Consider the following 26,609-nt stretch of genomic DNA (forward strand, 5'->3'; position numbering starts at 1 on the left):
AGAGAAGATAAAATTATCAATTCCTAAGTTCTGACGTAACACTCCAACAAAAGAATGAAATTGATACCAAACCCTCGTTTGATAGAAGTAAAACTGATCATTAGTTGTAATCTATTGGTAAAGAAGTATATTCCAATAAAACTGAGAAAATGAACAATAACTTCGTAATTACCTCCACTGGGTGCACATGCAGGCCAAATCGCTGATATAGAAACTAAGCTTATCATTGTCGGGGCGATTTCAAAGGCAATATAAAGAGACAAAGCCATTTCAACTGCAATTACAAAAACCTGGAAATAGACAGTCGAAAGTGCCAATCTAAACAGCACAGCATAGCTCATTACCCAATCTAAACCACACATGAAAATAACCTAATAACCATCATGTTGTGCAACACATGGGTTGGTAGGCAAAATACCAACCTATTTTCACAGGCAAAAAGCATGGGTACAAAGTAATAATGCTACTCTGTGGAAAAAATGATGCAAAATGTGATTTCTAAAATTGCATATACACACTCTTGTTTTAATATGCAAATAGGGCAGTAAGGCCTTTTTGAAAGTCAATAAATATATTATTTCTAATGACTTCCTAACAGGCGTTAACCTTGCCCATTTGGAGATAAGGATCGATTTTGGTGACATCCAAAGAGGCCCATAATCTCCTATTCATGTGGAAGCTGCCCCAAATTCGTAGAGCTTGAGGGAGCTGTGGCATGATAATGTATTAGCCTTGACCCTAAACTCAACCCGTTTACAATAAGCTTAAACCAAAATTTACCCCCACAAATAGTAGCAATTAAATAATCTCAATTTCCCAGCAAATAAAGTTTTGCTATATCTATTCAAATAAAATATGAACCACTGGTGAGATTATGAACCATTGATTTGTATAGCCAAGGTCCCCAACCCAATTGGTGAGATTATGTACCATTCAACATATTAAGGAGAGAATTACACTCCCCGTTATCATGGAACAAAGTTTAGAAAAAACAAATAATACAACTCACTTGCTAAGCATGCTTCTTAATACAACTCACTTACAACTCACTTTTTTCCACGCCTGCTGAAATAAATTTTTTTTATTGATGAGAACAATGAAAAACATAACTCACATTAGAGAGAGACAGAGAGAGGCTTCAAATAATACTGCTCACCTGGTAAGAAATGAAGAGCAAATAAAATAGCTATGTTCCTAAGAAAAGCAAAAAATAAAATAAAATAAAATTTGATCCAAAATCCAAGCAAATGAAGAATAGATTGGGGGTAATATTGTACTAACCTCTCAAATGACAAGGCATATCAATGAACGGGGAAAGATGTCCAGTAGCAAGAGATGTTCGTGCATGGAAGGAGTTATAGGCTCTAACACCCAGTCATGTAAACATCAGATCATGACAAAAAAATGGTGCAAAGATAGAAGTAGTCCTGAAAATAAGAGGCTTAACTACATACATTGTGATGATGATTTTAAATAGGATGATAAAAAATATCATAACGAAATATCAAAAATAGGATTTTAACCCTAACGAAATATCAGGAAAAAAAAACTGACAGGAAATAGCTGAAGCAAAAATCTCCAGGAAAATTAAAAACCCTAATGAAATTTCTGGAGAGAACCAAATAAATCTCAAAAAAACTGGAAAAATTAGTTGCTCCTTTAATGCCTTCTTGCTGGATCAGCAAACATTGGAGAGAGAGAGAGAGAGAGAGAGAGAGAGAGAGAGAGAGAAACGAAACAGGCTTTTCCCGAGAGAAACGAATGAATCAATGGGAAAGATTTCTTGCCTTTTATTCTTACCTATCTTTAGCGTTTAAAAGGCATTAAAAGGAGCAAGGCAAATTGTGAAACAAAGTCGAAAAGAATTGTGCGACTCTTACACTTTCTCATTTGCATGTGTTTCCCATTTACATGCGTTAGGGAATTCAAAGAGGCAATGGACATTTATGGAAGAAGAGGTCTTTTGGAATTCCGACTGAGGTTAAATTTGTAATTGAGTGCCGTAATAAATTGACCAAAAAATGCCTGTATGGAAATTGAAACTGTCTCTTCACGATTTTGTGCTATATTTATGGAGATTAAATAGGGAAGAGAAGATTGTGAAAATCCGTCGATACATACATAAGATAGCTGAAACTAGAGTTCTTAAACTCTAATCTTAAATATGACTCTCATTCTACACCCCTTATCATAACATCCACAATCATGATGAAATCTACAGCAAAACACTATAATCAGCTATAAAGGAAATCTACAGCAAAGACCTCAAGAAATCATGATGAAATGAAATTCTCATTTGGCTCTTCAAATGATCACAAAATAAAATGGCACTATCCGTCAATTATATCAAAAGAAAAACCATTAGCTATTTATAACCTATTAACAGAAAAAAGAATATATGTGAAATATAACCGAGACATCAACATGGTTCACAAATGATTTATAACATGCAGAATAGAATCCAAAGCGAATTTAAAAAAAAAAAATGAAATGCATCAATCATATAGATTAAGAAAAAAAAAATTTGATGACAGATGCAATGGTTTAAAGCTCTTCATGTTCTCTTCTCTCTTTTCCTTTCTCTCAAACATAAAAGTCAAGTTTCAGAAAACCTTAAGAAAATGCCATATATCTGAATGTGCAATGACTCCCAAACAATACAAGCAAGAGAAATACCTGTAAAGCACTTGCACTGATGAATCAGAGATAACTCTCTCCGCTATTAGAAACTCTCCTTCAGCTTTTTTTTTTTTCCAGATCTACTCTTTTAAAAAAAAGAAAAAAAGATCAAAGACCCTAATCTCTTTCCCTCACAAATTTGTCTTAGATCTCTCTATCTTCTTCTCTCTACTTTCTCCTTTGATCTCTCTTCGAGATTTTCTCTAGAAATCTCTCAGTCTTCTCCTCTCCCTCAATTTCTCCCTCTGCAGATCATAAAACCCCTCTCTCCTTGATTTTTCAACGAAAATGGAACCCCCCTTTCGAAGCCCTAATTCGATCCATTTTAAGTGAAGTAATAAATTCCACCCCCAATTTTCTCCCTAGACAACCCAACTTTAGTGTATTTATAACCACTGTTTTCCCTACGAAGGAGTGGCACAGGTAGGAAGGAGGGGAAGCATTTAGATTTTTTTGGCACATGAGATTGATATAGGCACACTAAGGCTGGATAATTCACCCCCCTTGCGCATTTCTTGATGTTATGCTCAACTTGAACCCAAGACCTGGGTTGGGGTGCGACTTGGGTCGATTTATGGGGTTCGGGTTTCGGGAACTTATTCAATTCTTGGGAATTAGGGTCCGGTCAAAATGGGGTGTCTACAATATCCAACTCTAGAATTCGAAGGATGAGGAACAAGGTAAGGGGAATTTTTTTTTTAACTAGCATATGGATCTTGCCCAAGGAATTGAAATTAGAAGGAAACTCAGTTTCCTAATGTAATAATGGAAATTTAAGATGAAAACGTACAAATATACTTAGAGATATAACTAAATATGTGTTTATTGTTGTAGTGACTACTCCTAAGATTTTTTTTTTCTACAATTCACAATCTAAAAATGGGGAAACATTTCTAAAGATTGAGTGTTATTTAACTCTATTCCACAAGAACAAAGGCACTTTCTGTCCTGGAAGGATGAAGGAATGCTCTTATACATTGAATTCTCTTGAATATAGTAAGTAATAAGGATAAGAGCTATGACGAAGTACTCCTAATCAACTAAGTTTCTTAATCTAAATAATTAATTAATCAGTACCCAAAAATCCAACGGTCAGATCTTAATGGATATGATATATTCTAACATATATTAGACTAGAATTCGGGGGCCCATGCTATGCATGAGTGCAAAACAATGGGCCCATGCTCCGCTGTTTTCCATTCAATCAATGTCCACCATCGCCTTTTTTTTTTTCAAAACAGAGATCTAAGGAGGTATGTCCCTCGTATAACAATGAGGTGTGTAAGATCCCACATCGAAAAGCGACAGAATGTTCCTAGACTATATATGCGGATTCTCCTTCTCCATGTGTAGATGTGTTTTCAGCATCTCCAAGGGGCGGGCCCCGCGGAGTGGGTCAGACTCGGTCAGTGCTATTGGAAAATAAAATCGAGGTGGGTAGAAGACCCAGAATCGAACAATATTTACAACGTGGGGTCGAGGCGTGACAAGGTGCATTTATTATCTCGCTAAAAGATGAATCTTTCCTAACTATAGCTTGTTTTGCTCCCACGTGTACCTTCTGCATGTGACCAATATTGTTGATCTATCTGGTGACCGAAAGTTTTTTTTTTTTTGAAAAATGACAATTTATTTCAATCTTTCAAACATCTTTACAAGGGTTGCGACCAGGAGTCCTGAGTACAGAACAAAAGGTATCCTAAAGTATGACCTCAAATACCCAAAGACTACCTCTAAACCTCCGCAAGTTTACTTATGTTACCAAAAAGACCTAAGATTCTGACAATGTCCCTAACGCTATGGAAACCACCCTACTTTCAGAAAATTCAAGCAGCAACTCATTTTAGACGGATCACCTATGCCGAGCACTTCTCCAACTCCTCCAGGATGTGCTGGATTTGGAAATCCGGCATTTCAATGAGGAGATCCTCCGGAACCCGATCCAAGAATCCAGGAATTTTTTTGCTAGCAATCATTTCCCCCACCAGCTGGATGCCCACCACCTTGTTAGCTTCCCAGTTCTGCCTCCTCACCACTCTTTCTTCGTTCAAGATTAGTTTGAAGAAAGGATGTTTATGCAACGGCGAGTGGGTGTCTTTTGACCGTGTCTGTCTCATAGAGGCTATAAAGTTTCCAAGGGCAATCTTGGCTCTTTAGCTTAAATAGTTTCCATTGCTCCCGGAGAAGATCTCCCGACATCTCTTTATCGGTTGGGTCATTGAAAGAAGCCCTCTCTTCATCATAGGTCATCGTTATCATCCTCTTAAGAATTTTTTCTATAACCAAAATCTCCATAAATAACCGCCTACTCCAACTTCCGTAAAGAATTTTTTTCAATCATAGGTGATCGAAAGTTTATCTATCTTATGGATTTGATTTTCATGTGGCATGGGACTAGCAATAATTAGGTCATCTCATAAAGGACTTGAAAACACTTTCAAAACAGGATTTTTTTTGGAAAATACAGGCGAAAGTGAAAGGGCACTGATAATTCACCCCGCTTCACAATAAATTCACCCCCACCCCCCCTAGTGATCCTTTAACTCAAAAGGTTAAAGGGACTTATGTATCCGGTTACCTATCTTTTATTTTTACAAAGCAATTCCCCCCTTGGAGAGCCACTTTTTTCAAAAGGAGCCTTTGTTCTGAAACAGCGGACAAAGACGACTCTTTGAGGAGGAGAAAGACGACTCTTTGCGGTGTTTCTTCCTTCCCGTTGCATTTTTATCTTTATTTTAGAGAGAGAGAGATATATATTCCAAATGATTATTGATAGGGAGAGATATTTAAGAATTTGTCCCTTCTTAGGAAAAGTAAACATTATCTAATTAGGTAATATAAGGATAAAATGGGCAGAAAAAAAATTAAAATCTATCTAAGGCGAAGATTAAGCTATTGCTAATTAAGAAAATTACATGGAGATTCTTATAGATATGTTGTGATGTAGGCGTTTTTTAGTAGTTTTCCCTAATATAATTAAGGTTGAAATTGGTAGAGACAAAAAATTAAAAACTATTTAGGACACAATACTATGCTATTGGTAATCAGAAAATTTTGGGCAGACACTTTTAGATACGTTTTTATGTAGAAGGTTTTCAGTCATTTTCGAAAAAAATAACTTGAAATGCCCTCACTAGTTTCTTACCAATAAAAGTCGAAATGGTAAAGTAGAAAAAGATAGAGGGTTACATTTTCAACTAAATGTTAAGGTTAATTAGTAGTATGTCCATTAGATGTGTTCAATGCCAGGTGGAGTCCTGCCACCGACCAAATTTCGTCTGGCAGACTGCCCATTTGAGCCATAATAATTAGGGGACAAGGCTTTGATCGATGTTGGTCTCCAATTATTTTTCTGTTGGACACATGGCCCATGTGTACACAATTTTTTTGTATAAAAATTATTCAAAACATCAGAGGAATATAACAACAAACTCTTCGGACTAAAACATTGCCTTTTTAGCGTTACTCAAAAGGTCATGTTGAAGAAAACAAGTTCAATGTCTAATGCATGCCACATAAATAAATACTTAGTAGCAATACTTTTTTTTCTAAAAAATATTTTTTGGCTAAATAATATGTTAGAATGGCTAAGCAGAGTATATTTTATAAATGAACTACTTATAGGTAAAAATCCCTTTCTAAAATTCTGCATACATGTACTCATAAATGTATGAGCAGACATACGGGTATACATCAAGACACAAACATATAAATATGCATACACATACAAATAATGGATGAATATTTTATGATTACCTCCAAATTGATCGAGTTGCCAGTTGAGACAAGCATGCATGGAAGTAGACCACCAGAAATCAGGCTTGCTTGCAACATCCCCACGTTTTCTTTTCCTATATCACCGATTCCATAATGTTATTTGGTAAGGACTATTTCTGGAGTTGGATCATTACAAGAACCTCGTATGGAATGGCCCTACCATAGCTTCTCAACTTCTATGGCGTTGATGGCAATGGACCGTGATACTAAAAAATGCTTGGTTTGGAGTTTGGTCATGGTGGCTATCCAAAGAAACTAAACCTAACTAGAAAAGGTTTAGGTAGAGGTAGGATAAGGGGCCTTGTTTTATAGTGAGAAATGACCTTGAAATTGAGGATACATTCAGTGTCACTAATAAATATGACAACCAAATAGTATCTAGCAAAGATAATGGCATGCGTTGAAACATGGTGATATACTGTGTATGGTGTTATCTTCTAGGATGCTATTTTCACATATTTAGTAGAAGTGTCGGTGGAGTAGACGGTCCGATGGATCTAAAAGGTCCGAACTTCAATGTTCAAGACCTAGGCACAATAGTTCGATCCATCGAATCTAATTTGGACTAATATCATATGGTACAAAATTGTACCGGATCAGGCTCAAACATAGCCACAAAATGTATTGGTGTCTCCTAAATTGTGTAGCTGAAGCTATATATATCTATCTACTATAATAAGCTGGATGGAAAAGAAGAGAATTTTTTGATTTTTTTTAAAAATTCTCTGAGAATTACACATCACTTTTTTGACTTTTTTTAACAAATGCACCCATTCAACTCACATATTTTCAATCCTACCCCCTCCTTTATGCTTTTAACAAAGGCACCCATTAAAGCCATATAATTTCAATCTTACCCCCCTCCTTTATGGTTTTTTAATAAAAAATCTATAGGGTGATCTTAACCATCCGATTTAAAAGGAATTATGGAAACATCTATAGATTGGAGGGCTAGGATCAGCCTACGGAAATGATTTTTGGGGCACAACCTATTTATGTTGTGTTCCATCTCATGGACGGTTTGGATCAACCTATGACGTGGTCCGTACAGTTCTTTGTCGGCCCGTGCATCGCACGCACCCATTAAAGCCACATAATTTCAATCTTACCCCCTCTTTTATGGTTTTTTAATAAAAAATCTATTGGGTGATCTTAACCATCCGATTTAAGGGGAATTATGGAAACCTCTATAGATTGGACGACTAGGATCAGCCTATGGAAATGATTTTTGGGGCACAACCTATTTATGTTGTGTTCCATCACATGGACAGTTTGGATCAACCTATGACGTGGTTCGTACAGTTCTTTGCCAGCTCGTGCATCGCACGGGGTTTTTTACTAGTATAAGAAGAGAATTTTTTGAATATTTTGAAAATTCTATGAGAATTACACATCACTTTTTTTGACTTTTTTTAACAAATGCACCTATTCAACCCACATATTTTCAATCCTACCCCCTCCTTTGTGCTTTCTAACTAAGGCACCCATTAAAGCCACATAGTTTCAATCTTACCCCCCTCCTTTATGGTTTTTTAATAAAAAATCTATAGGGTGATCTTAACCATCCTATTTAAGAGGAATTATGGAAACCTCTATAGAATGGAGGGCTAGGATCAGCCTACGGAAATGATTTTGGGGCACAACCTATTTATGTTGTGTTCCATCACATCGACGGTATGGATCAACCTACGACGTGGTCCGTTTCTTGGTCGGCCCGTCGCACGGGGTTTTTTACTAGTTATAATAAAGAGGAAAGGGTTTTTTACTGTTCATCATGCTGACGTGTCAGCCTCCCCTTCGTCTTAACATATATTTTCTGGGTTTTCGTTTATTTAAAAAAATTCTAAGAAAATACGATTTTCTTACGTGTCAGCCTCTCCTTCGTCCTCACATGCAGAGAGAGAGAGAGAGAGAGAGAGAGAGAGAGAGAGAGAGAGAAGCCAAAGAGAAGGATTGCTCGTGATATCGCTGATATTTTCTCTCTCTCTTTCTCTCTCGAGATGTCGGTTGCTTTCCTCATCTCAACGTCACCACCTCCGTCTCGTGATACGCCTAAAATCTCGGCCCATGATATTTTCTCTCTCTCTCTCTCGATGTCCGTTGGTTTCCCCATCTCAACATCTTGCGATATATTCCGGATTTTTTTCCTGACTTTTGCCATTCCACCATCACCCCTCTCTCTCCTCAGGCCCAGCTCTGCTTTCAGTTCCTGAAGGAATACACGGTCCAAGAAAAAAAGGTATTTTCCTAATCTTCCTCCTCTTCTTAGGGTTTCATAACCTCAAAGCCTTTCCCTGTCTCCTTGTCTAATACATTGGCTTTAGGGGTATTTGTCACCTCTATGAAATCTAAGATAATTTTTTAGTTTTCTTCATGGATGACAATTTGGTATCTATTTTTGCTACAAACCTATTCTCATGCCCAGCTTCATTCTTGGAAATCAGGATCTGGAGCGCAGTTTTCATCTCCTACGAAGCAATACATTCAACCTTCTTAAAGGTGAATTTTACCACTGTGTGTTGCTCTGTCAAGCTATGGTATTACTTTTGATAGAAAAAAAGGTAATATTTTTTACTATTAATGAGGCAATTTTTTTCTTCTTTTCCTTCATATCCTTGAGGATATGAAGGAAAAGAACTTAGTGAACTTGCAGTTTTATTCTTTTCTCTGTTTTCTCATTCCATTCACTGATTTTAAGGGGCAGTATATCTACCATTTGCACAACGTTATATTCTTCTTTGTATTCCATTCTCTGATATCGCCTGGTGATTCAAAAATCATATGCATAGTACCCAAATTGCAAGAGTGACCCACCACTTAGAGTTTTATATCAACCAGAGCCATAAGAGGAACACGGGTGTAGATTTAGCAGGCACAACATTTTTTAGCACAGTATTGTAGCCTCGGCATTCAGCAAGTGTGGAGCGAGGAGGGTGCTGCTTCTCCCAATTCGTTTTCAGTCTTGCAAATCATCATGGGTATCTTCTCTTTTTGTTACAATGCATGGGTATCTTCTCCAAACATTTCCAAGAAAATCCTGCAATCCGAAAATTTTTGTTTGGGCTACTAATTTTTAATGTAAATTTGTTTTCATTTTCCAAACATTTCCAAAAAAATCTGGCAACCCAAACAGGGCTATTATTTTACTCTCATCTTCCTTTTATGGTGTTGTTGGATGGGATGCTCAATACGCTGAATTGGTTTAGATTAGCTTGCCATTTTGATGGCATGCTGGTATTTAGATTCATATTTTTCAGTCAAATTTTGGTAGGTGTTACTTGGCTGATTTTTTTTGGGATTGGTAATTTCTATCTCAAGACCTGCTTTGTTATAGAAAATGGTGTCCAAAGCTCAAAGCCGTCTTTGAAATGGAAGAAATTCATGTCAGTGCTCAATGCCTTTTCTAAGAAGTTTCGTCACATTTCTTAGTGGGCATGCACGTAGTTATGTTTGTTGCATTGATGTTTATGGGATTAGTTATGTTTGTGCCATTGTTTGTTGCATTGATATTTTTATAGAAAAATTCCTGCTGCTTTTCGTAAGGGGAATTTACGTGGTTATGGATGAAATGCCAACTCCAATCGTCATTCCAGTGTTAATATTGGTTTCTTTTTCATAACGATTTTATACATATCTTCGACAAGATGGGATACCTTCTTTGAGAGGAAGATATCCAAGTCAAGTGTACTTGGACTACGATTCAAGTATTTCAGCGTCTATTAAGATTTTTTTCCTCTGGTTTTCGTAAGGGGAATTCAATGCCAAGTCCAAACATCCTTCCATATTCCTTTCTTTTTTGCAAAGTTTCTTTCTCCCAATTCCGAACTTTGTTACAATATTACTATGCTGACTTTTTGCCAAGTCCAAACATCTATTAGGAATTCTTGCCAAATGGAAAAATCATTGTTTGACGATGGTAGAAAACTAAGTTTCGAGGTCTTTTTTTTTTACATCCCTACCTTCAAAAAACAATCCCTCTTTCATGGAAAGATCATTGTTTCAAGATGCTAGATAACCACATTTCTGTGGCCTTTTTTTTGTTACTTATTAGGAAATTGAACTTTGGAATTTATGCACAAGAACTTTCTAATCTCATGCCAAGGACCACTTTGATGCCTCTGATTTCTACACCTTTACTAATCAGATCCCTCATTCATTTTATACGGTCACCAATTGCAGATACTCTTAAGGTATTTTCTGTGATACATATAATCTCACCATAACCATGGTTTCAAATTTCGGATTTACCATAACCATGGTTTCAAATTTCAGATCCGAAATACCGAAAACCAAATTTGGCTAAATCTGAAATTCCATGTTTTACCATTCGAAATTTTAAGAAATTTATTTTTCTTTTAAAATATAAAATTATTCCAAAATTTTGGTAATTTCAGCCGAAATTTGTTAAATAATTAATTAATAAATTTTCCAATTACCGGTTTTTGGCCGAAATTTTTGGTTTTGGTCAAGACCAAAATTATAACCGAAACTGAAATTTAAAACCATGGCCATAACACAAGTTACTGTACTACAAATTGAGTTGAAGTTTATTTAATACAGGTTTACTTTGTCTCCACTCCATAAAAATCCGCCCTCACTTCTCTTGCCTAGAAAATTCATGACTGTTAGTTGTCTGCTGGCAATAGTTATTACAATTTCCATGACGATTGCTAGAATGTTAATTCTTCTTTGGTATCTCATAGTCCTCAATATTTTTGAGTTCGGAACTCAGGTAACTTTTTTCTTTCTATGTTTGCTGCTATATTTTTGTTTAAATAGACACGTTTCGAGGATATCTACTGCTGCCTCTGAGAGGCAAGCCATACTTCAGTTGATAAAGGAAACACAAGCCTCTCAATGCTGATTGCCAAGGTATGTGGCATCCTCATGTATTGTTTACCGTGATTATTCGTCTCTGGGCATACAAGCTGTCCGTGTATACCCAACAATATCTCTGCACTGGATTATGTGTTTGTAACAAGATATGAATGTGTACACATTTGAATCCAAGAATGGCGAGGGCAGGTTGCTACTCTATGGAGAACTTCTAAGAAGGTGACTCCTTGAGTAAGTATACTCAGATTTGTTTGTCATGAATCCATGTTGCAGATGGTACTATGTCAATCCTGTTTGTTTCTTTCATATCCAAATAGATATGTTTATGAGAAGGAGATGGTAATTTATTTACTATTACATGAACAGTACAAAAATGTAATGCACATACAATCACTTTCAATGTACTGCGTGTTTGCATACAGGATGGCCCAAACATTTTACCAAGTAGGGTTTACAAATCTGTCAGATATAATGTAGCTTTCAAGGTACTAAATTTGGCGGTTGATAGATTAGGAACCTCCAATGTATGTGTTGCTGGCCATTCTTTAGGAGCTGGCTTTACCCTCCAAGTGGGTACAGCTTTGACCGAACAAGGGGTGTTTGTGGAGTCTCATCTGTTCAAACCACCATACCAAGGTTAATGATCTCTTTATTGTGCTTGAATAACCAACTGTATGGATCATTATCAGCAAAACAGCATCTCCTTTTGATCATTGTCACATTTGTCCTAAATGGTATGTATTTTGAAATTTGGATCATAGGAGTTACTTATTCAAAATTTCTGCTTTTTGATAAAGAAATAAAATCTTCTAATGCTTCCGTAGTTGCATTTCTGCTTTTTGATAAAGAACCGAATCTTCTAATCCTTCTGTAGTTGCTTTTTCATAGGTCCCACATGAATAATTTTGTTGTTGAGCTTGCAGGCTTGAGTTGCAGTTGGAGAGGTCTACTTGCAAAGAATGATAGTTGCTTGGGTGGAGTAGAGTGGGAAATTCAGGTTTCATCTTATTTCATCACTTAAGAACATGAGACAATGTTCACCACTTGAACTTTCTGTTGATAGTCTGTCTTTGATTTGTTGGCTTAGAAGTTGGGATTTTGCTCGATTTTCATTCTGTTTATGTTTACGAAACTGAATTTGCTATTCCTTCCTCTTTCCAAGAAAATGAATTTGTTATTCTTTACTCCTCCATTTTCATGTCCATTTTTAAATAGATAATTTATAAGAGCTATTACTCTTTTTTCACATGTTTTGAGGCAAAACCTGCATCTCCAAACTTAATATTTTTAATGAATGCATATTTCTGCCTTTGAAACAATTTTAAGCCAAACTTTCTTTTTTTGCCCGTGCATCGCACGGGGTGTAGAATTGAGGTTCATTACTGTGTCCATGTAGAATTCAAAGTTTTTGTGATGTTCTAATACCACTTTACGGGTTAAGATTTGGATTCGTCATTGTAATGAAAAGAAGGATAGTAAATTGTCCTTTGTTATTTTGAGTGGGGGTCTTTCGTTTGTCAAGGTGGGGCCCACGTATTCAATTATCCAAATTGTTTCAGTTTGGTTGTGCTAGGAATGGCCATATCAAAATCCACCTCCTTCATATCCACCTCTTCAATTGATAGTACTATATTGTGGTTCAGGTTCTTTTCATGCTTGGTCTTTCTATTTTCCTCACATCTGTCATATCAATAGGCTGTTGAGAGAAGTCATATTAGAAAGGTGAATACCTTATTGTTAGGTTGTTTATATTAGTTATGAAACATTGCTGGCTACATTTTAATTTCATTTTCCAACAGGCTTGCCGCTTCTTTGGATCTCTCTTTCAGTTCTATTTACCTCTTATGGTATTTTTTATCTTTCCTTCCACATATGCAATCAAGCTATTTAAGTGTAAGTTTTTAGGGCTTTTGTTTTTTTACCCGTGCATCGCACAGGGTTTCTTACTAGTGTGTATATATATATATGAGGAAACTGTTAAGCTCACCAAACTTATGGTGAGCTAGCTTGCCCAATCACATGGGGGCTCACTTTGTTAGGATGATCCAAAGCATTCATTTGAAAGTCCCTTACATAGATGGGGGGTGTACCAAAAATCAGCTCCATAGGATCATCCTAACCCCTCCATTTGTGGAGAACAAAAATGGACAGACACAAATCTGCCCCATTTTTGTCCTCCACAAATGGAGGGGTTAGGATGATCCTATGGAGCTGATTTTTGGTACACCCCCTATCTATGATAAGGCCTTGCAAATGAATGGTTTGGATCGCTCCCCAAAATGTGGGACCCATGTGATTGGGCAAGCTAGCTCACCATAAGTTTGGTGAGCTTAAGCTCACCAATAGTTTCCTCTATATATATATATATATAGTGAAGATATCTCAGCTATCACTCTAAGAGGATGTTATAGTCTAAAGAGATTGCTAGGAACAACCAACACAATCTGGGACATCCTCACAATGCAGGTGATGATTATCTAACAATAATTTATTAAAAGTTCAAGCAGTTATTTTTTTTGTGCCATCCCAACCATATAATTGTTGATATGGAGTTATAACTATCACTTCCTAAAAGAAAAGGAAGCAAAGATCCATATTTAGTTGACAAAAGTATACTTTTGGATAGGCAATTTCGGGGAAAGCCATTTCGCGGCTGGCTTTTGCATATGAGAAACTCTAACCACTGCAAATTGTAATTTCAAAAGTTGGTTGAAACTCTAGCAAAACTTTCCAAAATTCTGCAATTTCAAAATTAAGGTAGAATGTTTAGTACCACATAGACTAAAACCATCCGTATCCCATAATTTGAGGACTATATATCGCACTCAAATCAATACAATTAGGGCATGTTTGGATACCTCATATTTTGTATTTGGATTTGGAATTGAGTTTTGACTACAAAATGAATAGATGTGGCAACTGATGTTGAGAGAGAGAGAGAGAGAAGTGGGTACTCCCAAGTGGAGGAGAGAGGTCGAGGAGCAAAGAGGGTGAAAGAAACTGCCAGAATTGTGGATTTCCAATTTCTTATTTTCACAGCAAATTTAGAAATCTGATTTTTTTTTCACTGTCAGATGCTGAATTAGAAATCCAAGAATTTGATCCGATCCAAATTACAATGCAAAAAGGGCTGCAAATGTGAGAAATCAAAATCAAAATATTTTCAGCATCCAAACACGCCCTTAGATATATAAGAAAATTCCATGTACAATAAAACTCAGAACGTTGTACAAGAGAATTCAATGTATAAGAGCATTCCTTCATCCTTCTAGGAGAGAATGTGCCTGAGTTCTTCTGAACAGAGTTAAATAACATTCAATCTTTAGAAATGTTTCCCCATTTTTGGATTGTGACTTGTAGACAAAAGAAAGATCTTAGGAGTAGTCACTGCAACAACAAGCCCATTTCTAGTTATATCTCTAAGTATATTTGCTGCGTTTTCATAGTAAATTTCCATTATTACATTAGGAAAGTGAGTTTCCTTCTAATTTCAATTCCTTAGGAAAGATCCATATTAATTGAGATTTTTTTCCCTTTCCTTGTTTCTTATCCTTCCAATTCTAGAGTTGGATATTATTGAGGCTAAGCTCTAGATCATAGGAATTCAGGTTTGAATCATGGGGTACATGTTTGAGTTCAAGGTTTCGTGAAAATGTCAAATAGGTCTTCCTCAATAGAATAGCCTTATACACCATAGCCAAAATTTTTTTGATATAATTCACATTGGATAGATAGAATGGTGGGTACAATGATGGGTTTTCTATGTTCAATTACGTGTCTATTTGGTCAGTTTTATTCTATTAGATTTAATTAAATAAAGAATGAAAGCATTCTAGAGCTATATATTTGTTGCATTATGAATTTCAGAAACATGGAGATCAAATCCATGCAAATGGATCTGAGTCCGGATTTTGATGATTCAAGATAACAATCTTTGAGCTATTCATGATCGCATACGATCATGCAATCACAAATGGCATCAGAACAATTTGGTATGGATGCTTGCATTACTATATATCATCATATGAGGAAAAATTCATGACGAAGCCACGAGGATGAATAAATAGTTTTTTAAATTTTGAAGTTTATTCATGGAAGCCATATTTTCAAGTAGAGACTAATTCATAAAATCATGCAGAGCCGATGCCGTTTGATTCCATAACCTGTCCGGGAGCCCATTTCCAAGTGTAGACCGATCTCTATAGAGTTAATTTAGGTCCTACAACTATTATGGTGGCGAATAGTGTAAAATTTTAGAGGCTAGAGCCTTTTTCTCCAATTTTGAAAAATGAAGATGAAGAAAAGAAAACAGATGAAGGGAGACACGTGCTATCTATCAATACAAATGGGAGAAGATGGCTCCTCGCCAGTTGAAATCTCGTATCTATACAATAGGATTTTGATGATGTGGCTTTGTTTGGCTGCTGGTAGTTACCTTGATAATTAGTGGTATAAGTAGTCTATAGGGAGGAGAGAAACATTTGATTTACTTCGAATTTACCTTGTAGAATAGTGATAAGTAGTGTTCAGTTACCAAACTCATAGAATTTGACTTGGAGAATGATGCTCTTCCTTTCTTGTCTCTCCCTCTTCGTTTTCTATATTGGTAATGACAACCCCTCCCACTACGAGGTTCGGAACAAACACCAAGGGGCCGTTTGGATATGCGGATTTTAGAATCTTGGATTTTCTCAAAATCCTGGATGGAAGATGAGAGAAGAAGGAGACCGTCTGTCGTTTTCAGATTTGAAGCCCTTCTTTCCGTCGAGCCAGAGAGCAGGAGATCGTCCCATTTCCAGGTTTTAGAAAGGGATTTTTGCTGATTAGTCCCTACATGGCAAAATAATTGCTTATTAGTCCTTAAGAAAAGCATATTTGCTTAATGGTCCTACTTTTAGAAAATATTTGCTAAAAGGTCCCTAAATCTCACGAACTTCAATTTTCTCCGTTAAAAATTTTAAAATGGCAAATTTACCCCCCAACCCATTTAATCGTTTTTAGCGTTTTGGATTTCCCCTCCAATTTTTTAGGAAAAAAACTAGGAAATAGGCGACAATATTATCTCTTCCAATATTCTTGCCAAAAAACCTCCAAAAAAAAAATCGTTTTAGGAATTTTAAAAAATTGAAAATCCCTCTAAAATAAATTAAATAGGGTCGGTTTTAGTTACTTTTCTTCATAGATAAATAAAGTAAGAAATTTTATGAATATTTTTCGTTTCTAATTTTTCTAAGAAATTCCTATCTTGGTTGGATTGCAAGAAAATATCTCTAATGGAAAATGATTTCTATGGAAATTTTTTCATTGAGGAATTATGTCTCATTAATTTAGAGGGATAACATCATAAACTAAAGGTCCCTAACTGAAAAATTGAATAGGGTTGGTTTACCTTATCTTTTTTTTATGTGTAATAAGAAATTTTAGGTTTTTTTTCCTGTCCTAACTTTTCCAATAAAATTCCTACAATCCAACGGGGCCTAAGTAGAAGGCATTTTGTAAGAGAAGCACTAATCCATCTTGCTAGGAAAGAGCTGCAGTTTCAAACAGTTGGAGGTCTCGGTGTTCTTGATCACTGCCACCGGTCGCAATATGATAGGCTTTTAGTTTTGTTTTGGGAATAAGAACTAGGTTTTGGCTTCTAATCTTAGGAGAAGAAGGGAGAATTTCAAAGGGAAAGTAAATATTGGAAGACAATATTGTTGCTTATTTCCTAAAAAATTGGAAGGGAAATCCAAAAACGCTAAAAATGATTAAATGGGTTGGGGGGTAAATTTGCCATTTTAAAATTTTTAACGGAGAAAATTGAAGTTCATGAGTTTTAGGGACCTTTTAGCAAATATTTTCTAAAAGTAGGACCGTTAAGCAAATATGCTTTTCTTAGGGACTAATAAGCAATTATTTTGCCATGTAGGGACTAATCAGCAAAAATCCCTTGTAGAAATCTCAAGATGGGAGATTTTTGAGATTTCTGGGAGAGATTTCTAAAACCTGGATTTCTCACTTAAAATCAAAGAAACGCTATCAAGACAGCATACAACAGCTTGATCATGAACCCTTTTTTACATTGTTTTCAAGCTAAAACCTGGATAGAAGGCTGCCTCTTGTCTCCCATCTACAATTTGTAAGAAATCCAAGATTCTAAAATCCCTTAGGGGCCATTTGGATACGCGGATTTTAGAATCTTGGATTTCTTCAAAATTGTAGATGGGAGACAAGAGAAGGAGACCATCTATTTCGCTTCTCTTTAGAATCTTAGATTTTAAGTAAGAAATCCTATATTACTCATGCAGGACACTTGCAAAATATTGACAGATTCCGGGCACCTGAAGAGGAACAACAATTATGGAAACCTCTATCAATTGGAGAGCTAGGATCAACCTATATCGATTGGAGGGCTAGGATCAACCTATGGAAATGATTTGACGGGCACAACCGATTGATGTCTTTTTCCATCACATGGACGGTTTGGATCAACCTATAACCCTCTATATATCGGAGGGTTTGGATCAACCTATGAAAATTATTTTTGGGGCACAACCCATGTAGGCAGCGGCCCATCTAATGGACGGTTTGGATCATCCTATGTAGGTAGAGAAAAAAAGGAATTTCTTTTCTTTTTATCTGAGATTTACACGTCAGCATTACTCTTTTACCATTAACCCCTTTGCTAATATCTAACATCTATCTCTATGAGAAATTATTTGAGGGTAAAATCGTAATCTACATATGAAAAGTACCGACACAGGGTACCTGTCTATGACAATCACGGAAAAAAACTACCAAGAAGAGGTAAAAACATATGACAATGACGAAAAAACTACTTTATGTTACTCATGGAGGACACTTGCAAAATATTGACGGATTTCGGGCACCTGAAGAGGAACAACAATTATGGAAACCTCTATCGATTGGAGGGCTAGGATCAGCCTATATCGATTGGAGGGCTAGGATCAACCTATGGAAATGGTTTTACGGGCACAACCAATTGATGTTGTGTTCCATCACATGGACGGTTTGGATCAACCTATAACCCTCTATAGATCGGAGGGTTCGGATCAACCTATGAAAATTATTTTTGGGGCACAACCTATGTAGATAGTGGCTCATCTAATAGACGGTTTGGATCATCCTATGGTACGGGCCATACCGTACATTTTAATAAAGTGAGGAGTGCGATCATCAAAATACGGTGAGTAGTGCCATTAATTGGAAGAATGTGTTTGTGGGTGAAAGCGAAAAAACATAAAATTTTGTTATTAATTTTGTTTTTTGCCACTTATATCAATCACAATTATTTGAGGAAGGTAATTGGTGCTCCTATCCCTTTTTTGGTTTCTTCTTTTGAGGGAGGGAGGGAGGGAGGGCAATATTCTTTAGCCTTGAAGCGGATGAGAAACCTAGTATGTGAAATACTAAGAAAATGAAAGGAAAGAAATGTACAGCCTATAGAAGAGAACCTAAAATTATCTGATTTTCCATCACCTTCACAATCCAAAAATCTCTAGTACAAAAAACAATTGAACCTATGCATCAGAGTCTGACTCAACCTAACTGCATTTCGTGATCCTTGCAGGACCTCACTTCAATTGATCCATTACTGATATTGCAAAAAAGTAAACCATTTAAAAGAGAAATACAAATTGTTCTCAGCTTCAATAAAGGGCGACATAAAAGCAGATAATTCCTTAAATAAAAGGTGAAGGATCTAATCTCACTATCAGAAAATTCAAGCTCAAGGCAGTAAGAGTAAAGTAGATAACAAAGTAAAGAATAAAATGACAAACATATATGGAAAAAATTAAAAAAAGGAGATAAAATAGAAATAGAGATTTCACAATTAGAATCAGTAAACGCGTCTGACCTTCGGTGGTCTTTGAGCAGAGATGAAGAGGTTTGTGCTGCTTCTTTGTAAAAAATCCCCTCCCGTTATCAGAGCAAAAGCCTATAGAAGCCCTAGAAATGCCCCTATATAGAACATAAAAAGATAAAATTACAGAACAAATACTCGTAAAAATATAGAAGAATTTTTAAGTTATAAGGTAAATTCCAACTTACACACCATTTTTGCAGAAGGCCCTGTAATCCTCACCGATCTGACCGAGAATCAGTTGACGGGATGCTTAACCAAAGGAAAGATCTGGGCAGCCATGGAGTGATGGAGATGAATTGGAGGTGATGATTTTTGGGAGATGAAGAAACCCTCTCAAGGTTGGAAGTAACGATTTAGGGTTTTGCTCGGTTGGATAGATGGAGGGATGTGGGAAGAGAAACATTGGGAGGAGGACACGTCTCGCATTATATGATGTGGACGCACAGAAATCTCGAGAGAGAAAGAGAAAGAGAAAATATGGAGAGAAAATCTTGAAACTATCGGGCAGAGATTTTCTCTCGCTAACTAAAAGGGTGAGAAAATATCGAGAGAAAATCTCTAAAATATCGGGCGGAGGTTTTCTCTCAGGTGAGACGAAATAGGAGGTTGACACGTAAGCAAAGTCTTTTAAAATCGTAGAAAATATACGGTAAGACGAAAGGAGAGGCCGGTCCTTACAGTTCTTTGTCGGTCCGTGCATCGCACGGGGTTTTTAACTAGTATATAAATATACATACTACAATCTAGCGGGAGGAAAAAGAAATTTGTTTTCTTTTTATCTTGGATTTACATACTACAATCTAGACGAAAGGAGAGGCCGGTCCTTACAGTTCTTTCTCGGTCCGTGCATCGCACGGGGTTTTTAACTAGTATATATATATACATACTACAATCTAGCGGGAGGAAAAAGAAATTTGTTTTCTTTTTATCTGGGATTTACACGTCAGCATTACTCTTTTACCATTAACCCCTTTGCTGATATCTAACATTTATCTCTATGAGAAATTATTTGAGGGAAAAATCGTAATCTACATACGAAAAGTACCAACACAGGGTACCTATCTATGACAATTACGGAAAAAAATACCAAGAAGAGGTAAAGACATATGACAATGACGAAAGAACTACTTTATATTACACATGCAGGACACTTGCAAAATATTGACGGATTCCGGGCACCTGAAGAGGAACGACAATTATGGAAACCTCTATCGATTGGAGAGCTAGGATCAGCCTATATCGATTGGAGGGCTATCATCAACCTATGGAAATGATTTTACGGGCACAACCGATTGATGTTGTGTTCCATCACATGCACGGTTTGGATCAACCAATAACCCTCTATAGATCGGAGGGTTCAGATCAACCTAGGAAAATTATTTTTGGGGCACAACCTATGTAGGCAGCGGCCCATCTAATGGATGGTCTGGATCATCCTATGGTACGGGCCATACTGTATATTTTAATAAAGTGGGGAGTGCGATCATCAAAATACGGTGAGTAGTGCCATTATAAAATATGGTAGTGAGAACATTAGCACTATATATAATTTGAAACCTTCGTTGTTACTTGGATGTTCCCACGCGGGTCGGGTTCTACCCGAACCCAACAAGTTCAACCCGAATTTGGGTTGGGTTGGGTTGGGAAAAATCAACCCGAATTGGAAATCGGGTCGGGCTGGGTTGTCGGGCAACCCGACCTGACCCAAAACCCGAATTTGGGTTCCATCTGAAGAAGTTATGTATATTTCTTTTTCTTTTTCAACATTGAAATAGCCTCCACAATCCACAATGGAAGATTTGGATAATCCTATGGTGCGGGCCATACCTTACTTCAATAAAGTGAGGAGTGTGATCATCAAAATATAGACCTCCTTCAGCTCCGGGAAAAAGTCCATCAGCTACAAACTAAATGGAAAAAATAATTAGAAACTAAAGTAAATAGAGATATGAGGAAACAATATAAATTTATGAAACTCTAGTATCTGAATCGAATAGCAGGAACGGGAGAAAAGTAGAAGAGAAGAACAAAATCCACCTTCCAATCTTTACTCATCAAATATATATGCTAATTTATAAAAATATCCATATCAATTTACCTCAAGATCTAGACCTGCTGAAAATATCTGGTAGAAAGGTGATGGATGATGTAATCTCAAATGACCCTGCATTTTAAAGGTCAATATTTACAACAAAAAAGAAAAGAAAAGTAGGTAATCTGAAATTGACCTGCAATTTTACAGAAAACCCATTACAATCTCGATCGAAGGTGAAACCCTGAAAGTAGAAAACTGTTTTTGAAATTAAACAGAATGATGTAGCATGATAGATAAAAGGAAAATAACACAAAATGCAATTGAAGTTCACAACATCTATCCACAAATCCAAATAGATTAGTTAAAAACATTGCAGAAAAACAAATCAAAAGGGAATGGATTGTAAGATTTAGAGAAGGTAACTATCGTTGCCCGGGACCTTCTCAAATGATTATGTACAAAGTAAAAGGGAAAAACACATTAGATGGCTATAAGTGGTTAAACAACACCGAACAGTTAGTTCATTGCATTCCATAAATTGAAACATAACTTAGGCCCTGTTTGTTTTGGATTTTGGGAGGGATTGGGAGTCAAACTATTGGAATTCAATAGTCAGTTTAGGACTCAGTAATTCTGAATCGCGTTGGTCTATAGTAGGAAATAATAAAAAAGATGGTAAATTAGGGCAGTTTATTTATCACCCATACCTCGTTTTAAGAACTCCCACACCACACATGTTCAATTTCGGAAAATAGGGAAAGTAAGAAACAAAGGCAACCCCAGAATTCCTAAGGCTACTTGCATATGATCCAAGCTATCAAACAAACAAAATTGCCATAGGAACCCAACAACAGAAGTAATATGCACTTTGAAGTTAAAATTACTCACATACAGGCCATAAAATGAGAAACACAAAAACAAATCAGGTGATAGTGCTTCATTAACATGGTTGTAACAATCTAGTTGTCTCGTGGATTTCTTCTCTAAAGTAGTGCACTTCTCTACTCACCACTAAACAATACATTCCGAACAATCATCAAATTGGATCACATGGTCAAACCAAAGGAAACCAAAAAGCTAAGAAAGAGGTTGAGTTAGAAGGTCTCACTATTTTCGATCCAGAAGTACCTTGTTATTAGTGAATGGAAGGTGTTTTGGCAGACTAAAAAGGCCCACTTATCAACATCTTGCATCCCAATAGGGAGTCAAACTCCTTGTCCTAATAGCAGTTTAGTAGAAAATTAGAATGCATGTGCATAGAAACAGAGATAGGAGGTATGTTGGTTGTTTAACTTCATAAGGAAATTGTCAGGGTTTGATATCTGAGATTTGTTACGTTGGCTAGTACCAAATTCCATGATAAATGAGTGACTCCCATTGATTCCTCCCAAGAGAATAAGTCTGTGAGAAATGAGGGTGACTACCATTGATTCCTCCCAAGTGAATCACCGACAGAGACAATTCGCCACCTCTGATCTTTTCCAGCACATCACTTGCAATAAATCTGTGAACGGAAGAAATCTTAATGAACAAACAGGGGAAAAAAGAAGAGTCATCGTTCGAGAAACAACATCCTTTAGAGGCCGAACAGTAGAATACAAACATGGAAAATGGGAAAAACAACCCAATTTCCACGTCAACGCCAAGCATATGAAAATGGAAAGATTCAAAACCAACCCCAAAAGAAGACTGCTAGGCTCAGCAAAACACCGTAAAAAATTCAATATAAGCCTAGAAAAAACATGATTAAGCAACCAAGGACCACATGCTCGCTGTTAGGAAATGGGTCAGTTGAAAGGATATATTAAAAAACGGGAAATAAAGAAAATGGATACAATCTGTTTACATAGAACAGAATAAAGAAAATGGATTCATAGATGGACTCACCTTCAGTTGCTAAAATGCTCCCCAAGGAAATCTAAGCCTCGAGTTGATTGAAGCCACTTTGACAAACCTGAATTTTCTCCCCAGATTCAGTTGGGAGTGAAATTCCATATCAGAAAAACCCTAATCGGCTAAGAGAAGCATGAAAATATCGAAACGACAACCACCAAATCCAAATACAAACCTTACAAACCCTCGAGCAAGTAACCAACTGTTCCAAACCCAAATCGTGCCCCAGCTTCAATGACATGAAGATACAGGTGAGGGAAGGAGAAAATCTCGCGGAAAAATCTCGCGAGATTTGTTTATACCTGCAATACAATTTTTTTTTAATCGTATACCTGCAATACAGTAGAAAGAGTAAGATCATAATCAAAATAGATAAAACCCTCAAAAAAAACATTCTTTAAGTAGAAAAAAATTTATACAACTGCTCATCACCACCTTCTCACTAAAAGTACCATTGTCCGCAAGGACGCACCAAGGCTGTAACAGTCCATCTGCCATAAATATCCATTGATTCAACAAAGAAACCTCATAGTAAGGATTTTTCATTTCAATCCAGAAGTACTAACTTCGTATAGTTGTAGGCTTGTTTGCTTACACTCTTTGAATTTTTTAGCATCCCCTAATTTTGATAAACCTTATTTTCACTCAACCAAAATATAGAGCATCCCCTTCCTGATAAATCCATCAAAAAAAGGCTAGAGAGGTGAAATTAAAGTCTGGAACCCAAACTTATCAGCAGATGGCAACAGAAGGTGTCTTAAATGTTTGACGCCCAAAAGCCTACTCCTGGAAGAAGAAAGGAATCGAATCAACAACAACAACAAAAAAAGGAAGGAAGGAAGAAAGAAATTCCAAAACCAACAGCAGAGCTTGAATAATCAGTCGCAGATTGGGAAAAGAATCTTCAGATCGATTGTTGAGCCCCAAAATCCATCGAATCTTTAAAAAACCAGGACATGCCAAAGGGATGGATAGGGTGAAGGCCGATGGGAATTCGTGGAAGAGAGATTCACACCATCTCTTTTTCTTTTTGCACGATTTTCTCCCCTAAGAACTCGCCAGTAAAGAGAGCGATTTCGATTTTCTCCCCTAAAAACTTAGCAGCAGATGGCAACAGAAGGTGTCTTAATCATTTATAAAGTAGCGAAGGGGGAAAATGTAAGCAATAGGAAAAGCGGTTGAATAAATGGGCTTGCTAAGCAATTTAGCCGAAAGCCATTTTGTGGCTAACTTTTGCACCAGAGAACTGCCACTTTTGAGCCTCCGTGGATTTTCTCACATGCAAAAGTCAGCCGCGACATGGCTTTTCTTAAAATTGCCTAGCAAGTCCCAATGAACACATGTATAGTACAACATCAATTGGTCTTAAACTATGCTGCCTGTAAGAACATTTTAGATAATTCAAGTAAGCCGGCCATCATCAACATCCTCTGGAAAAAGTAGTACCCTCATAATCTCCGAAGTATCATCAAATTAAACAAAAAAAAAACACAAACCTGCTGGAAAGAAGCTGTCCAAACCTGAAACCCTAGCAATCTTAATCCATCTTTTCCAATCTCTTTTTCATTTCTACTGTCCTTGAGGAAAAAAACTGAGAAAAGAAAAAGAAACCTAGCTTTGAATCATCATCATAAGTAAGAAAAACTCAGAAGAATCCCAAATCCAAGAAATTTCATAAATGAAAAAAAGAAAAGAACAGAGAGGTAGCGTTTCTAAAAGGTGACATGGGTAAATTACCCTGAAACAAGGTTTCTAAAATTTACCCTGAAATAGGGTTTCTTGAAGAGGGGCAGAAATATGGGAGAGAAGAACAAAAAAAAAAACATCAATCAGGCTTCTAAGTAGAAAGAAGACACAAAATTTCGGACAAATCCCAAGACCGAAAATTACAAATCAAGATGAAAAAAAAAAAAAAAAGTATTACCGATGCACAGGTCAAACATTTACAAAAAAAGTATTACTGATCACATTCATTTGTAAATTTACAAGTCCTGAGAAGATAAGTTCGGTGAGGATTTTCGGGCTTTGCTAATGATCTCGCGATACCGAGATTTTGGAGAGAGAGTCTTCGTGGGAATCTTGGGTCGAAAATCTCGACCGAGATTTTCTCTTAGGCGAGATTTTGAGGGCGAGCGAAAGATACAGAGGGCAATATTCTCGGCAAGAGAGGGTTTTCCCTACTTTAATGGTTTTTTTCCTGTTTTTTTTTTTTTTTTTTTTTTTTTTTTTTTGGCTGATTTTTTGGGAATCTGAGAAAATCAAAATAAATGGGAGGTGGAAGGGGAGGAAGACACGTGTCTGTGAACAGTAAAACTTCCCTTCCTCTTTGTAGACACACTGTGTCTGTCCATTTTTTTCCCATTTTCCCCTCCACAGTTGGATGGGTTAGGATCATTTTATGGGTCTGATTTTTTGTGGACACCCTATCTAGGTAAGGGACTTTCAAATGAATGGTTTGGATGACCCAAACAATGTGGGCCCGCATTGTTTTTAACCCGACCGAGTAGATAAGCTTAGCTACGAGACCGAGTAGCAACACTTTTCAAATATATAGGGTTTCTTGAAGAGGGGCAGAAATATGGGAGAGAACATACAAAATTTTGGACAAATCCCAAGACCGAAAATCACAAATCACAAATCAGAAACTTCGTGGTTGATGAAGCAGCTGTATGGCAGCTGTGGCGCGTGTGTCAAGGCGGTCCTGAGAAGATAAGTTCAGTAAGGATTTTCGGGCTTTGCTAATGATCCCGCGATACCGAGATTTTGGAGAGAGAGAGAGAGAGAGAGAGAGTCTTCGTGGAAATCTTGGGTCAAAAATCTCGACTGAGATTTTCTCTTAGGCGAGATTTTGGGGGCGAGCGAGAGATATAGAGGGCAATATTCTTGGCAAGAGAGGGTTTTCCCTATTTTAATGATTTTTTTCCTGTTTTTTTTTTTTTTTTTTTTTTGTATTTTTTGCTGATTTTTTGGGAATTTGAGAAAATCAAAATAAACGGGAGGAGGAAGGGGAGGATGACACGTGTCTGTGAACAGTAAAACTTCCCTTCCTCTTTGTGGACACTATGTCTGTCCATTTTTTCCCATTTTCCCCTACATTGTTGGATGGGTTAGGATCATCCTATGGGTCTAATTTTTTGTGGACACCTTATCTAGGTAAGGGACTTTCAAATGAATGGTTTGGATCACCAAAACAATGTGGGCCCGCACTGTATTTAACCCGACCAAGTAGATAAACTTAGCTACAAGACCGAGTAGCAACACTTTTTCGATATATATATATATATATATATATATATATATATATATATATATATATATATATATATATATATATATATATATATATATATAGAGAGAGAGAGAGAGAGAGAGAGAGAGAGAGAGAGAACATTTCCTACACACTTGTGTAGGTAAGTTACCTACACACTACCTTAAAATACAGTGGGGGCCCACATTGTTTGGGTGATCCAAACAATTCATTTGAATGGTCCTCACATAGATAGGGTGTCCACAACCCAT

General features: G+C 36.7%; 1 protein-coding gene and 2 long non-coding RNA genes across 5 annotated transcripts; 1 reads left to right on the forward strand and 2 right to left on the reverse strand.

Annotated features, from left to right (window-relative positions):
* Positions 1-871: 871 nt before the first annotated feature.
* Positions 872-2,964, reverse strand: LOC143883766 (uncharacterized). Of its 2 annotated transcripts, none has more exons than XR_013252507.1 (3): positions 2,677-2,964; positions 1,282-1,364; positions 872-1,156 (listed from the first exon to the last, which is right to left on the reverse strand). It is a non-coding gene; the product is annotated as an uncharacterized LOC143883766 (long non-coding RNA). The 2 variants fall into 2 exon arrangements; XR_013252508.1 differs by having other exon boundaries at positions 1,282-1,427.
* A 5,574-nt stretch (positions 2,965-8,538) lies between these two features.
* On the forward strand, positions 8,539-12,482 carry LOC143885503 (uncharacterized). 2 transcript variants are annotated; one of them, XR_013253315.1, is made up of 3 exons: positions 8,539-8,695; positions 8,901-12,026; positions 12,216-12,482. It is a non-coding gene; the product is annotated as an uncharacterized LOC143885503 (long non-coding RNA). The 2 variants fall into 2 exon arrangements; XR_013253314.1 differs by having other exon boundaries at positions 8,901-12,482.
* Positions 12,483-15,513: 3,031 nt separating this feature from the next.
* LOC143883242 (uncharacterized) lies at positions 15,514-23,598 on the reverse strand. Its single transcript, XM_077386590.1, has 9 exons — positions 23,543-23,598; positions 23,393-23,422; positions 22,546-22,701; positions 22,326-22,359; positions 21,391-21,438; positions 21,261-21,326; positions 20,990-21,069; positions 19,154-19,257; positions 15,514-16,122 (listed from the first exon to the last, which is right to left on the reverse strand). Exons 1-9 carry the CDS (start codon positions 23,596-23,598, stop codon positions 15,779-15,781), a joined length of 918 nt encoding a protein of 305 aa, XP_077242705.1. The 3' UTR covers positions 15,514-15,778.
* Between the last annotated feature and the right edge of the window lie 3,011 nt (positions 23,599-26,609).

This window comes from Tasmannia lanceolata, unplaced genomic scaffold (genome assembly GCF_043159265.1).
Source record: "Tasmannia lanceolata isolate RefF3 unplaced genomic scaffold, GAP_Taslan_0.1 ptg000008l, whole genome shotgun sequence".
NCBI classification, from domain to species: Eukaryota; Viridiplantae; Streptophyta; class Magnoliopsida; order Canellales; family Winteraceae; genus Tasmannia; species Tasmannia lanceolata.